This window comes from Bos indicus, chromosome 6 (genome assembly GCF_029378745.1).
Source record: "Bos indicus isolate NIAB-ARS_2022 breed Sahiwal x Tharparkar chromosome 6, NIAB-ARS_B.indTharparkar_mat_pri_1.0, whole genome shotgun sequence".
NCBI classification, from domain to species: Eukaryota; Metazoa; Chordata; class Mammalia; order Artiodactyla; family Bovidae; genus Bos; species Bos indicus.
The window spans coordinates 6,850,620-6,866,021 of record NC_091765.1 but is presented as its reverse complement, the minus strand read 5'-3'; the positions used below and the strand labels follow the sequence as shown (position 1 = coordinate 6,866,021).

The following is a 15,402-nucleotide window of genomic DNA, read 5'->3' as shown; positions in this document are numbered from 1 at the left end:
CTCAAGTCCCCATCTAGTTGTCACAGCTTGAACCAGAACTAAGAGTTCTCATCTACCAGCTAGGGTCCATCTACCACACAGGCCTCGTGATGGCTATGTTAAGAAGAGAATTCTCTTGTTTTCTCCAGCCAGACTTTGCTCTGTTTTCTCTGCAAGAGAAGGGCACAGGGGCGTATTATTTGGTAACATTTATTGTGTATGAGCTATGTGCTGAGCACTCTGCTAGATGTTTTGTATATAATACCTCAGTTGATAGCACATCAGAAAATCATTGCTACTTTTCCCTGTTTTTCAAGTAAGAAAAATTAAGGCTCAGAACTTGAATTTTAGTCAGTAATGGGAAAGATAAGAGTTTGGGTAAGTCTATGTGATTCTAAAACCCGTTCCCTTTTTGCCACATTATTCCTGAGTTCTAGGAAGGCTGAGTCAGCCTCTATTTCCTGAACATTGGTCACATTTTTTATAATCTCTAGATGACCTTGGAGACTCTTACAAGGTAATCTGTGTTACTCAGATTTACAGGTCTGCTCCTGCCTTAAGGCCTTTGTTCTAGGGTATTTCCTCCACTTGAAACATTCTTCCCCCAGATAGTCCAAGAAAAGGAACACATGTCAGATAGGTAATAAGGGGATCTGATCACCTAGGGTCTTATAGGCCATTTTAGGACATTGGCTTTTTCTGTAAAAGAAATGGCAGACATTGCAGTATTTTTGTAGAGGAATGACCACATCTGATTTTGATTTATAAAGGATTATTCTGACTGCTGTGTTGAAAAAGGCTTTTTAGTGATTATTATAGTAATCAGGAGAAAGATTAGTGGTGACCAAGATGATAGCAATGGAAGTGATGGGAAGTGGTTGGCTTCTGATTTATATATGTATGTGTTAAAGTTTTTAATGTTTTGTTATGGAGAATGTCAAACACATACAGAAGTAGGGAGATAAGTTTAATGTTCTACTAGGTACCCAGTGGACCTGTCAGGTGTCAGCATGTCAGATAGGTAGATAATAAGGGGATCATTTTAAACAGCTGCAACAGTTGTCAACTTGAGACCAACCTCATTTCTTCTATACTTCTCTCCACTACCTCCCCTATCCTAGATTGGGGAGGAAGCAGTTTGAAGGGAACCCCAAATGCCATATTCCATGTGTAAATTTTCAGCTTTTACCACCCAGCTGCTCCTGTGACAACTGCTCCGGGTATTCTGCAGTTTACCCTGCGGGTCTTGCTTGCTCACAGCTTCTCGTACTCGTGGTTTTTACTTACTGTCTGCCCTCTTTGTCCTCTTGAAACCTTTTTCCTTCTACCAATTATTGTGTATCTCTGAAATTCATTCTAGGTTCTGTTTGCTGTGGTTCGTTCTGCACAGAGTTCATAAACTGGCCAGACTGTGTTAGAGAGGCTGCTGTTGGGTCAGACGCCCTCTCTTGGTCCTTTCAGTTGGCACGATATCAAGGTCAGTTTCCCAGAGAGAGGTTATAACAATGGCAGTCACTTAGCAAACAATACGCTGCTCTCTAGTACTAATGAATAGTGGAGATTTAGTGCTAAGAAAGGATGTAAATTATTAAAAGAAAAGTGAGCCTGCAGTAAGGCTAGAAATAGATAAGTGCCTAACCACTTAATTGCCATTATTTTACAGTCTGACCTGACTCCTTTGGAGTGCTATTCTTGGGTGCCACGAAGGAATTAAGGGTTTTTTGCTTTTTTTTTTTTTAAGATATATTTCTTTGTAATAGGCTGAGTAATAGCATAGATGATAATGTACTAAGAGTCAAGACCTACATTTAATTCCTGTGTTCCTTATGGACTCTGCAACATTAGACAAGCAAATAAACTTCTCCATACTATAGATTTTCCACTGTCAGATGGAATTAACACCTGCCCTTTTCCTACTTCACATATGTAGACAAGATCCGAGAGGTAGAAGCACTCTGAACATTTATTTCTAGAAAGTGCGTGAAAAATCTACGTAGTTACTGTTTTCAGTGTGAAGATTTTAATACAGTTAAAAAATGAACAGTGGATTCAAGTTCTTGTTTTTGTAAAAGATTATATTCTTCAATCTGTTCATCTTCAACATGTACACAAACATTTTTCTTTCTACATTGTAATGTATCTGCCATATCTATATACAACTTAGAACAGTACCTGGAACTTTGTAAGAACTATATAAATGTTAGCTATTACTGTCATCAATGTGAAAAATAGTCAAAACAAAAGTCCACAGAGCCAAATGCTTAAAAAATTTACCACCTCTGCGCCCTGTATACACACCGACCTAAAATGCAATTGGTTGAAATACATAAAGTAGTATATTATGTGAGTATATGAGTGAAGGAAAACTTTGGGGGCCCTGAAAACCTATAAGTGTATGTGTTTATGAATGAAAGGGGAGGGGTGACACTTGAAGACGACACTTTTGGTGCCTGATAGCCCACTTGTTCTCAAAGACTGGTTAGTGTACCTGCTGCATCAGAATCACTTGGGAGTTCTCTAAAATCCCTGGTTCTGTTTTCAGAGATTCTGATCTAACAGGATAATGGTAGGGATTAAGCATGCAAACAGTTCTTAAGTTTCTCAGATGATCCTGCTGCTTACCCAGGTCTGGGAATCACTGGCAATGTAGAAAAATAAAATGCACTTTGCCTTAGCACATCATTTGTTTCCTGTTGTTTTGTTCAGAGTGCTATGTATGTATGAAGAAATACACAAATCCACAGCCAGAGAAGATAGAGGATCTCTATTAAAATCAGAATAGTGATTATCTCTGGCTTATGGGTTTATGGAAATATTTATTTTGCATTTGTTTTTCTTAGTTCTAAACTTTCTGGTTAAATATGTATTATTTTTATAATAAATGTTGCTAAGGGAAATATTTACAACCAGTACAAGATTATAAAGACCCCCATGCAATATATGTCTTTAATTTACCAAATGTGGGGAAAAACCCAAAACAGTCTATTAATGAATATGTCTTTTTTTTTTAAGAGAGACTACTTCTAAAGCAATGTGGAAACAATATTTATTCATATGTTTTTTAAAATGTCACATTCTTTTAGAACACCAGTAAACACATCTTAGAAAATGTAAGACAAGTTAAATCCTAATTAGCTTTTACATGTTTTTCTTTGGTGAGACTGGAAATATAAGCCATTGACCAATGCTTATGAAAGATCTAATCAATCAGCAACTTTATACCAGATGAGGAAAGGAAAGCATTTCTGGTTCAATATAGATTTTCCATCTAATCTGTGTTCTGGGCAATGCTCCAGGAACAGTGCTCATTCCTTTTTGAAAATCCTCTTGGGTTTCACACTTTAATAAGTGTAAGTCTGAAAGGTGTTCATAAACATAGAAGAATTTGACGTTAAGATTAGAGGCTCAATTAAGAAAAATATTAGTAGTATTTAGCTTCAAAATGTATTTTTTTCTTGTACTTGATAGTCACATTTTATACAGATAGAGGAGACATTCATTTAAAAATAAGTTTTGGTTTGTAGTCACTTTTTCAGTTAAAATAGGCTCAATGTGTTGACGTATGTAAGTTCTCTTCAAATAGGCATCAGAAAATACCTATATTTTAGAACTCAGTAAGATTTATGAGAAAAGTAATAGTCTGTTTATTGATGATTTAACTCAGCAACCCCCCAGATAAAAATCATTGCTATGTAATTATTTTTGTCTTTGGAAAATAACTCACCTGGACCATCTCGCCACCTGTAATTTCTCGGACAGTATTTAGTGCATTTCCATTGTCCAACCGTTTAAATTTTCCGACAAGTTTATCTCCCTCCAGGGCCCACGCCCCCTGTATAAGATTTCAAAATAATAATAAAAAAACCATTTTTAAGGGTCTTACACGTGTCAGGCTCTGTTCTGAGGTCTACAGATCTACTTCTTCAAACTTCACTGTAACCCTATGAAGGAGATATATTTATCTCCATTGCACAGATGAAAAAACTGAAATACGGTAATTAAAGTCACAAAGCCAAGCTTGCACCTAGATTACCGGGGCTCTAGAGTACGTGCTGGTAACCATCTTGCTCTGTAGTTTCCAAATGCTGAATTGTAAGGCAGATAATTGGGACTTCTCTTTACTAAGTCTTTCACATTAAAAAGAGTGTTCTAAGTTTAATCATGGTTCATATTAGTTTAACAGAGAAGTTAACAAGCTTGTACTTGTTTTAATTTATGTAATTGTGGTAACAGATAAAACAGCCATAATAAAATATTTGACAGCTTAATTGTCATTGCAAACATGTTTACTTTAACCAGAAAAGTTCTAAGTGGAAACATTTTTTAAAAAATCAGTTGAAAAATGTGACCCCATTTTATATCTTAAAATTTTAGATCTTAAATAGTAAAATGAATTCCCAGTGACCTACATTGTAACATTGGACCTTTCTATTTGGTCACACATTCATTCACTAATTTATTCACTTATTTTATCATTTCAATTACACGTCTATTATATTTAAGTTAGATAGCTCTAGAAGCTTTTATTGCTGTCAGATATGTTGAAAACACTGAAATTTTCTTTATGAATAGGTGTATGCTCAGTCATTCAAAGGATATTTTTCTAATTGTTGTTTAATCCAGGTTCTTTAATAGATAACATATGAAAATCAAAACATTTTTAAATACTCTGCTAACTTGTATGATGTTTAATATAGATAAACTCTATTGACTGCTTCAGTAAATGAAGGAGACCTACATTCATTACCCGATCCAGTGGAAGAAAACAGAGATTATTTTTGCAGTATGTAGAAAAATCAGGAATGCTTTGCTTATAAAAAATTTCTTACACTGATTTCAGTTCCATCTGGGAGGCTATAATTAAAAGTGACACCAAGCTCAAAAATAATTTCAATGGTTGGAAAAGTGCTTGATTCTTTGACTGTGAATTTATTTCCTTGTGTAATTCTCAGTTTCAAATTATCATGAGCTGGAAGCTTCCTTTTCACCACATTAATACCTGCAAAGACAAAGAGATTGGAGGAAATAAAGTCAAAATGCCATGGAAAGTGCTGCTTTTCCAAGTTCTGTTTAAACTAGTTAATTAACCAGTTAATATTTTGTGGGTGAAGAGGAATACCTGATCATATTGCCTTTGCACAAGAGCATTCAGATTGCTTCTGTAGAAAAAGTTCAAGCTCAATCATGTCAAACTATTTTTCTAAAACTGAAAAAAATTAAATGAAGCATAGAATTGTAGAATCTTAGAACTGAGTAATTTTTTTAAAAATTATAAATATTTTTGTTTCAATGTTAAGTAAGTCAAATTCCAGGGATATCAAATGAAGGATTAAGAAGGTACATTTATATATTTATAAGGATATACTACTTTAATTCCACATGTATGGTACACTTTCTTTTTTAATGTCCCTTTGCTTTCCATGGCTTTAAATTTTGAGTTTCATAATTCTCTTTGCTTTTTGTGGTGTTTCTATCATAGAAATGAAAAATTAGCAAATATTACGGTCAAATTCATTATTATAAGAATCTGCAAATTCCATAAATGTGAACTTGGAATTCCTAAACTACAGGATATAATTGATGCAGATTTTTATTTTTAGGGAATGACAAATCTTTTTGCCCAAAGTGTTCAGCGTATGGGCTGCCAGAGTAGTGGTGTAGATATTAAAATCTGTTAAATTAACACTTCTGTAGAAACTACATACTGTCATGAGATCATTCCAAAAGCTCTGCAAGTCAGAGGAAGAGAATTAAGTCTCATTTGTTTTCATTCCTCTATTATATGGCCTTTGCTTTTCCATCCCCTAGAATTTAATATTTTAAAGTATGAAGGTTATCATTATGCTCTGCCATATTTTACTTTCTAAACAAACAAAAAACTATTCAATTTTCAGTCACCAGTTAACATAAATGAAACATATCTGGATGTTTTTTGTGTTTTAGAGAATAGTGCCCAAGAATCTTTTCTTCCACTGGTGAGAGTGTATTCTTTCTAATGTAAGAAGTGAGAATGTGGTTTTCCCTACTCTGAACCAGCACCCATTCTTGATCCTCACCAGCACAACAGGTGCCATTGCCTAAGATCTGAGGTTTAGAAGGAGTTAAAGATGTCTGTGAAAAACAAAAGAACAAGCTGTTAAAGTATTAAGCACTTACCCTTTTTTCCCATGAACTTTTCATAGTTCTCATTTCTGTCTAACTTCCAAGTACCATTAAACGCCATGGTCTCTGGTTAATTCAGCCTCTGAGCAATCAGAGATTCAGGTCCGTCCTTAGGAGAGAATTTATTCTATTTCTTATCTTTGAACCAGCTTCATATTGTGATATGGAAGTTTAAAGTTCAAGAGGCCACTTGACTTCATTTATGCCAAACCTTCTAGTTTCTATAAATTTCTTAGCTCCCCTTCTGAAATTCAACTGCAATAAACATGATAAGCATATGTATTCTATCTTAAACTATGACTTACAGGTACAATTATTTCAAGAGTTAGAATGCATACTGTATGAAGATAGTTTTTTTGTTTGTAAGTTCAAAGTGCACACTTTGTTGGATGTAGCATAATTTAGAGCATATATAAAATGGGTTTTGGAAAATGAGACTATTAACGACCTATCCCTTTTTTATAATAGCAATTACCTTGTAAGTAATGTAAGACTTCATGATCAAATACAGCTGAAAAGTTGATGTTAATAGGATATTGAGACTGGAGTTTTATTTATTTTTCTAATATGTCCTTTTGCATTGTGTTTTTGGGTTTCCAGGACTTTGGGTAAATATCGTGGCACCTGGTACAGTGCATGACACACAGTAGGGACCCATTACATTTTTGTTTTGGTCTTAAATGCAGGTAGGCCACTGAGAAAAATTTCAAGAGGTAGAAACATGGATGGATGTCATGAAAACTCCCATAAGTGAAAGAATCTTTAGACATCTGCCATGTGCAGAAAAAACAAGCCAGATGTCAGCTATGCCATTAACTAAAACCATTCCTGTATTTACTTTCCCCATACTCAAACCACTATATTTGGTTAAGAAAATCCTTGATATTTGGTTAAGAAAATCTTTGATTTTCTACTGTCTATTAGAAAGTCACCAGAAGTGTGTTTATTTAGGTAGTTTTTAACACGTACTAGTGATTAACTTGGGACCAGATAGGACTTGGATTTGCCTGTTAAGATCAGCATAATGCTTTAGCTCCCTTTGGAAATACAGCTTGCCTCTCTGTGATTTCGCAGTGACTGAAATAAAAGTGCCTGACTCCGGAAGGTGGGGAGGAAGAAACTAGAATGGCTTCTTACCATTGTTTACCTAACACTGGCCTTTATCTCATGGCTACCTTGAGCTTCCCAGGAAGAGCAGAATAAGATTAGATGAGGGCAAATAGCACTGGGACTCATGCAGACCTGCTAACAAATGGCCATGTTAAACTTTCATCTTCCATTTGTCAGTAGCAGTAACCTAATTTAAAATCAGTTAGGAATCCCTGTTATCTCTATAGTGTGGAATCATTGACATTTAAAAAAATGATTAGATTGGGACTTCTCTGGCAGTCCAGTGGTTAAGACTTTGCCTTCCAATGCAGGGGGTGCAAGTTTGATTCCTGGTCAGGGAGCTGAGATCCCACATGCTTCATGGCCCAAAAAAGCAAAATATTAAACAGAAGCAATATTAAAAAAAAAAAAAAAGATTAGATTGAATTTTTAACATTACACATTTTCCTGCAGCTTCCAAACTCTGTTATCTCCCATTTCTTACCGCTTACCCAGACCCCATCTAGAAAAGGTCATACAGAACCAATGGCCAGTTTCCCTTTACAGACTTCTCATACTGATGATACAGTTGGGCCAGTCAGCTGAGGGCTGACTCAGTCCTTTATTTTCTTCTTTGGTAATACTAGAAGATTTAGGGTCCTGCTCCTGCAGCTTGGGAAACTGGGTGGGTTAGATGTGCTTGGTGGGGCGTGGGGGACGGGTGGTACTGATGCTATAGAGGGAGAGTTGTACTCTCTATATGAGAGTTATACTCTCTATATGGACTCCGCAGTCCACGTCAGCCACTGAGTTGTGTGGAAGTAGTAGAAATCAACAGAAGCTCCTGTTCATCCCTGTCCCATTCCTCCAAGTACAAATCACATTCCTTAACGTGGTTTCTGATGCCCCTTCTTATATCTTGGGTCTCCTGTCATTCCTTACTGTGTACTCTGAGATTTAATATATCGAACTTCCTGCAGTCCTCAGTCTTGTGAATGTGCCTACTTTCTGTTGCTTCAGGTCACAACTTGGTCACTGAGTGCTCCAGGAAACACGTCCTGAACCACAGAGACTGGGGCAGGTGAGTCCACATCTCTCAAGTGCAGTGACCTTCCGAGAGCCTCAACATAGCTCATGAGAGACAAAAGGAGTTGACGCCTGACCATCATTTGTATCATCGTGAAGTACAGAGAGCGATATCATGATGAGGGACAGTATGATGCTTCAAGCTCACTTACAAGGAATGGCTTTCTAGAAATCACAGAAACCCTTTTAGCCTGTTGTAAAGCTGAAGGGAAAGTTTTTCTGTTTTTTAAAATGTATATCACTTATGGGAAATAGCATTTTCAGAATTTCTGAAGCCTGCTTTTCAGTGCCAAGTTATTTAACTTTTTCATGTCAGAGAAAGGTAATGGTCTCTCTGAGGGCCCTGTAAGAGGATTTGAGGGACAGATGTAAGGAGCAACAGAAAAGTCTTAAGGCTGCTGTCCAGTTCCTAGCAGTGAATGGGGAATGAGGGAGAATTCTGAAGTTTGCCTACAGAGTTTGCTTCATTCTGTTTTAACCATAAGCCTCTAAACTTTAGAAATACTAAGACCTTTTAAATTATGTTTTAGGATTTTGTGCATGAGATGGCTGGCTCATTTTCTTCCAAAGAAGGCTATAGAGTTATAGCAGTGTACAAGGATGTACCTACCAAATAATGGTGAGTGCACCCTGCTAATTGTCGTTAACAACAAGGCTGCCATTTTTAAAATTTTAATTGGAGGCTAATCACTTTACAATATTATGGTGGTTTTGCCATACATTGACATGAATCAGCCATGGGTGTACATATGTTCCCCATCCTGAACCCCTCTCGCACCTCCCTCCCCATCCCATCTCTCTGGGTCATCCCAGCGCACCAGCCCTGAGCACCCTGTCTCATGCATCAAACCTGGACTGGCAATCTATTTCACATATGCTAATATACATGTTTCAATGCTAGTCTCTTAAATCATCCTACCCTATCCCTTTCCCACAGAGTCCAAAAGACTGTTCTGTACATCTGTGTCTCTTTTGCTGTCTCACATACAGGGTCATTGTTACCATCTTTCTAAATTCCACATATATGTGTTAGTATACTGTATTGGTGTTTTTCTTTCCGACTTACTTTGTTATGTATAATAGGCTCCAGTTTCATCCACCTCATTAGAACTGATTCAAATGCATTCTTTTTAATAGCTGAGTAATATTCCATTGTGAATATGTACCACAGCTTTCTTATCCATTCATCTGCCGATGGACATGTAGGTTGCTTCCATGTCCTGGCTATTATAAACAGTGCTGCGATGAACATTGGGGTACACGTGTCTCTTTCAATTCTGATTTCCTGGGTGTGTATGCCCAGCAGTGGGATTGCTGGGTCATATGGCAGTTCTGTTTCCACTTTTTTTTAAGGAATCTCCACCTTTTTAAAGGAATTCTCCATAGTGGCTGTACTAGTTTGCATTCCTACCAACAGTGTAAGAGGGTTCCTTTTTCTTTGCGCCCTCTCCAGCATTTATTGTTTGTAGACTTTTTGATAGTAGCCATTCTGACTGGTGTGAGGTGGTACCTCATTGTAGTTTTGATTTGCATTTCTCTGATAATGAGTGATGTTGAGCATCTTTTCAGGTGTTTGTTAGCAAGGCAGCAATTTTATAGGATCCACATGTGCTGGTTGAATGACGTTGCGTGAAGGATTTATGACTGTGTCTTCTGCCTTATTATTATTATTTTTTTTATATTTATGTATCTGGCTGTGCCAGGTCTTCATTGCAGCATGCTGGATCATTGGTTGTGGCACTCGAGGTCTTTAGATTTGGTGTGTGGGGTCTAGTTCCCTGACCAGGGATCAAACCCAGGCACCCTGCACTGGGAGCATGAAGTCTTAACCCCGGGACCACCAGGGAAGTCTCTGCCTTATCTTTTTTAAGCTGGGGCTGTTCACCCAAATAATGAGTCTCTCTCCAGCAGTTTGAGTGAGAGGTTGCTCATTTCCTACGCCCCTCATACCACAGTCAGAGGAAGATGGGTTTGCATTATTTCAACTCCCCATTCCCACATCCATTATGTTTCTGGCATTTTTTTTCCTTTTTTAGTTCTACCAGTTTATTGCTACCAACCCATCTCCCTCTACCCTCATGCATGTGTGCTCAGTCATGTAACCCCATGGACTACAGCCTGTCAGGCTCCTCTGTCCATGACTTATCCAGGCAAGAATACTGGAGTGGGTTGCCATTTCCTTCTCCTTTAAGGAAATCTTTTCCTTTGAGACCATTTCCATTTGCCTGTCAGCTTCTAGCCTACTTCATCAATTTCTACCATCTGATCCATCTATCATTATCTACTGTCTGTCCCCATTTATCATTGTTATCTACCATCGATCATGGAGAATCATGGCACTGGGCTCACCATCTTCTTATTGTCCCACTGTGTCTTGCCATCATCCTGGGTGAGCTCAAAGTCCATGTGGATAGGATACTTGTCACTCTGTCCTCACAGTGTTTTAATTTCCTAATCTCTAATAACCTTTAGCTTTGCTACACTTTATCCTACACCCAGGGCTACAACCTGTGATTTGTAGAGATTTTCCTCCTGTGAAATGTAACATGCCACTCTGTGTTCACAGATTTTCATCTGCTTGGCTCCTTCATTTTCCTCATACCATCAATTCTCAGCTTGATGAGAACCTCAGTCAGTTATTTCCTCTATTTCCCTCAAAGTTTGGAGCCCCCTCCTGGTTTGTTTACATTCTCTTTCCAGTCGATACATGTTGCCAATAAAATACTTCCTTTGCTGTCCCAAGTGCTATTACACATGCATGGTCTCTAGTTTCAGAGGAATCATACCCTGCTGGGCAAGACTTTTGTATACCCCAAAATAAAAAATAAAACGGCAAGCAATAATTCTTTCAATTTATGTATTCTCATTTTCAGTATTACCTGTTACTACTTTATTTACGTCTATAAATTCTTCATCCACCTATTCATTCAACATATATTGGAATTCTCATTATGACCTAGGCGCTGGGCTAAATTACAGAGATAGAATGATGAACACATACACTTTCTGTCAAGAGAAAGCATAGCGTGAAATTAGAATAATTTGGTACCTGCAAAGATTTTTTTCCTATCTGTATGTCTTCATTTTATATTTATTTGGCTGAGGTGGTATCTTTTCTCCTTCACATTATGATAATTGAGTTTCTCTCATCTTAAGAAATGAAAACAACTCTCCCTGGATTCTGTTGGCATTTCTATAAGCTGCTCCGTCCTTTTCCTTCCCCCTCATAGCCAGTCTTCTTGGAAAAGTGATCTGTACGTCTCCGTATTCTTACCTTCGATTAGAGCCTCAGTCTATTGCAGTGGAGCTTTCATATCCACCCCTCCACCGAAACTACTCACTAAGCTCGTTGATGAGTTATTTTGCTGCCAAATCCAATACACTTGTCTTGGCCCTTATTTTATGTCATTACTGCATTCTAGACCATGGGCTCCTCCCTTTTTGAAATTTCTCCTTTTCTTCTCTTGACTTTATTCTTTCTTTATATTCCTCTTCTCTAAATGTCCTTTTCAGGCTCTTTCATGGGCAACTCTTCCTCAACCAACATTTTATATTTTGAAGTTGCATCTTAGGATCTCTTTGTTTTTGCCATTCCCATGTCTTCAGTTTCCATCTGTGGGATTAAAATTTTAAGATACAGCCCAGATCTGTCTCCTACCAGGTACCTATTCCTTACCAAGTTGCTCTGTTTGCAAGTTCAATTGGTGCCTCAGACCCCACAAGCTGGAAAGAACCTTAACATTCCACTCAGCCTTGTTCTCTCTTGCAGGTCCTGTATCAGTGAATGGTGCCATCATCCTTGGAATCATTCTAAAGCCCTTCCTCTCCTTTATCCTTGGCTTTCCATTTTCTCAACAAATCAATACAGTTTTAACTCCTTAACATCACTTAAATATGTTTTCCCTTCCTTTTTATTCCCAGATAATTACCATTTTCCACCTAGATAACTGCAATACTCTCCTAAATGATTTTCCCCTCTCTGGTCTTCCAGAATCTAATTTGTGCAGAGAATATCTTTATAAAATGCAAATTTGACTGCGTCTTGTCCTTCCCTGTTAACAATCAGTGATACCCTATTGCTGTCAGCATAAAGTTCCAAATTCCTTACCTCTCCTGCACCCCCTTTTACTCTTCCTTCACAGGGTGCTGTCATCCATCGCATCTCTCTTTGCATATCTTCTTTCCTCTGCTGGGAAATCCCACCCCTCACACCATGCTTTTCCTGCCTGACATCCACTCAGCCTTTGGGAGTTGGCTCAGTGCTGTCACCTCTCCAACAGGCCTGGCTTGCCTACATCCTTCCTCTATGCCTGGGCTAACTTTTCTTCATGTCAGTATCATCATAAGTCTTTGATTTTACATTTATTGTATTGATTGTAATAGTCTGATACCCTGTTTGTTTCTTCTACTCTTCTACTTTCCCATTTGACATCACCATCATCTTCATTACCTCCACCATAGTTTGGCCCCAGGTAAATAGCAGGGAGGGAACACAGCTCCACCCATCAACAGAAAATTGGATTAAAGATTTACTGAAAAAGAAAAAAAAAAAAAAAAAAAGATTTACTGAGCACAGCTCCGCCCATCAGAACAAGACCCAGTTTCCCCCTCTGTCAGTCTCTCCCACCAGGAAGCTTCCATAAGCCTCTTATCCTTCTCCATCTGAGGGCAGACAGACTGAAAAACACAATCACAGGAAACTAACCGATCTGATCACATGGACCACATCCTTGTCTAACTCAATGAAACTAGAAGCCATGCCCTGTAGGGCCACCCAAGACTGACGGGTCATGGTGGAGAGTTCTGACAAAACATGGTCCACCAGAGAAGGGAATGGCAAACCACTTCAGCATTCTTGCCATGAGAACCCCATGAACAGTATGAAAAGGCAAAAAGATAAGACACTGCAAGATGAATTCCCCAGGTTGGTAGGTGCCCAATATGCTACTAGAGATCAGTGGAGAAATAACTCCAGAAAGAATGAAGAGACAGAGCCAAAGCAACACCACCACCTAGTTGTGGATGTGACTGGTGATGGAAGCAAGGTCTGGTGCTGTAAAGAGCACTACTGCATAGGAACCTGGAATGTTAGGTCCATGAATCAAGGCAAATTGGAAGTGGTCAAACAGGAGAAGGCAATGGCACCCCACTCCAGTACTCTTGCCTGGAGAATCCCATGGACGGAGGAGCCTGGTAGGCTGCAGTCCATGGGGTCGCTAAGAGTTGGATACGACTGAGTGACTTCACTTTGAATTTTCACTTTCATGCATTGGAGGAGGGATAGGCTACCCACTCCAGTGTTCTTGCCTGGAGAATCCCATGGACAGAGGAGCCTGGTCGGCTGCCATCTTTGGGGTCGCACAGAGTCAGACAAAACTGAAGCGACTTAGCAGTAGCAGCAGTAGCAAACAGGAGATGGCAATAGTGAACGTCGACATTTTAGGAATTAATGAACTAAAATGGACTGGAAAGGGTGAATTTAACAGAGATAACCATTATATCTATTACTATGGGCAAGAATCCTTTAGAAGAAACAGAGTAGCCATCATAGTCAACAAAAGAGTCCGAAAAGCAGTACTTGGATGCAATCTCAAGAACGACAGAATGATCTCTGTTTGTTTTCAAGGCAAACCATTCAATATCACGGTAATTCAAGTCTATGCCTGACCAGTAATGCTGAAAAGCTGAAGTTGAATGGTTCTTTGAAGACCTACCAGAACTTCTAGAACTAATACCCCAAAAAGATGTCCTTTTCGCTATAGGGGACTGGAATGCAAAAGTAGGAACACAAGAAATACCTGGAGTAGCAGGCAAATTTGGCCTTAGAGTAGAGAATGAAGCAGGGCAAAGGCTAATACAGTTTTGCCAAGAGAACGTACTGGTCATAGCAAACACCCTCTTCCAACAACACAAGAGAAGACTCTACCCATGAACATCACCAGATGATCAATACCGAAATCAGATTGATTACAGTTTTATCAGCCAAAGATGGAGAAGCTCTATACAGTCAGCACAAACAACACCAGGAGCTGACTGTGGCTCAGATCAGTTCAGTTAGTTCAATCGCTCGGTTGTTTCCGACTCTTTGCGATGCCATGGACTGCAGTATGCCAGGCCTCCCTGTCCATCATCAGCTGCCAGAGTTTACCCAAATTCATGTCCATTGCGTCAGTGATGCCATCTAACTATCTCATCCTTTGTCATCCCCTTCTCCTCCTGCCTTCAATCGTTCCCAGCATCAAGGTCTTTTCAGACATGTCAGCTCTTCGCATCAGGTGGCCAAAGTATTGGAGTTTCATCTTCAACATCAGTCCTTCCATGAACACCCAGGACTGATCTCCTTTAGGATGGACTGGTTGGATCTCCTTGCAGTCCAAGGGACTCTCAAAAATCTTCTCCAACAGCACAGTTCAAAAGCATCAATTTTTTGGCTCTCAGCTTTCTTTATAGGCCAACTCTTACACCCATTCATAACTACTGACAAACCATAGCCTTGACTAGATGGACCTTTGTTGGCAAAGTAATGTCTCCTTTTAATATGCTGTCTGGGTTGGTCATAACTTTCCTTCGAAGGAGTAAGCATCTTTTGATTTCAAGGCTGCAGTCACCATCTGCAGTGATTTTGGAACCCCCCAAAATAAAGTCAGCCACTGTTTCCACTGTTTCCCCATCTATTTGCTATAAAGTGATGGGACCAGATGCCATGATGTTAGTTTTCTGAATGTTGAGTTTTAAGCCAGCTTTTTCACTCTCCTCTTTCATTTTCATCAAGAGGCTCTTTCATTCCTCTTCACTTTCTGCCATAAGGGTGGTGTCATCTGCATATCTGAGGTTATTGACATTTCTCCTGGCAATCTTGATTCCAGCTTGTGCTTCATCCAGCCCAGCATTTCTCATGATGTACTCAAGTGAAATAAGCAAGGTGACAATATACAGCCTTGATGTACTCCTTTTTCTATTTGGAACCAGTCTGTTGTTCCATGTCCAGTTCTAACTGTTGCTTCCTGACTTGCATACAGATTTCTCAAGAGGCAGGTCAGGTGGTCTGGTATTCCCATCTCTTTCAGAATTTTCCACAGTATATTG

At 38.8% G+C, this 15,402-nt stretch overlaps 1 protein-coding gene and 1 long non-coding RNA gene across 5 annotated transcripts in view; one reads left to right on the top strand and one right to left on the bottom strand.

Annotated features, from left to right (window-relative positions):
- LOC109560224 (uncharacterized) overlaps positions 1-15,402 on the top strand; it is a 162,540-nt gene that overhangs the window by 15,511 nt on the left and 131,627 nt on the right. For all 4 annotated transcript variants that reach the window (XR_011567006.1, XR_011567008.1, XR_011567007.1 and 1 more), the window contains exons 2-3: positions 8,251-8,311; positions 8,847-8,935. This is a non-coding gene — a long non-coding RNA (uncharacterized lncRNA). The remainder of the gene's footprint in view (positions 1-8,250; positions 8,312-8,846; positions 8,936-15,402) is intronic.
- Positions 3,019-6,268, bottom strand: LOC139183511 (fatty acid-binding protein, intestinal-like). The gene is made up of 4 exons (XM_070790802.1): positions 6,136-6,268; positions 4,809-4,978; positions 3,704-3,811; positions 3,019-3,335 (listed from the first exon to the last, which is right to left on the bottom strand). Exons 1-4 carry the CDS (start codon positions 6,200-6,202, stop codon positions 3,321-3,323), a joined length of 360 nt encoding a protein of 119 aa, XP_070646903.1. The 5' UTR covers positions 6,203-6,268; the 3' UTR covers positions 3,019-3,320.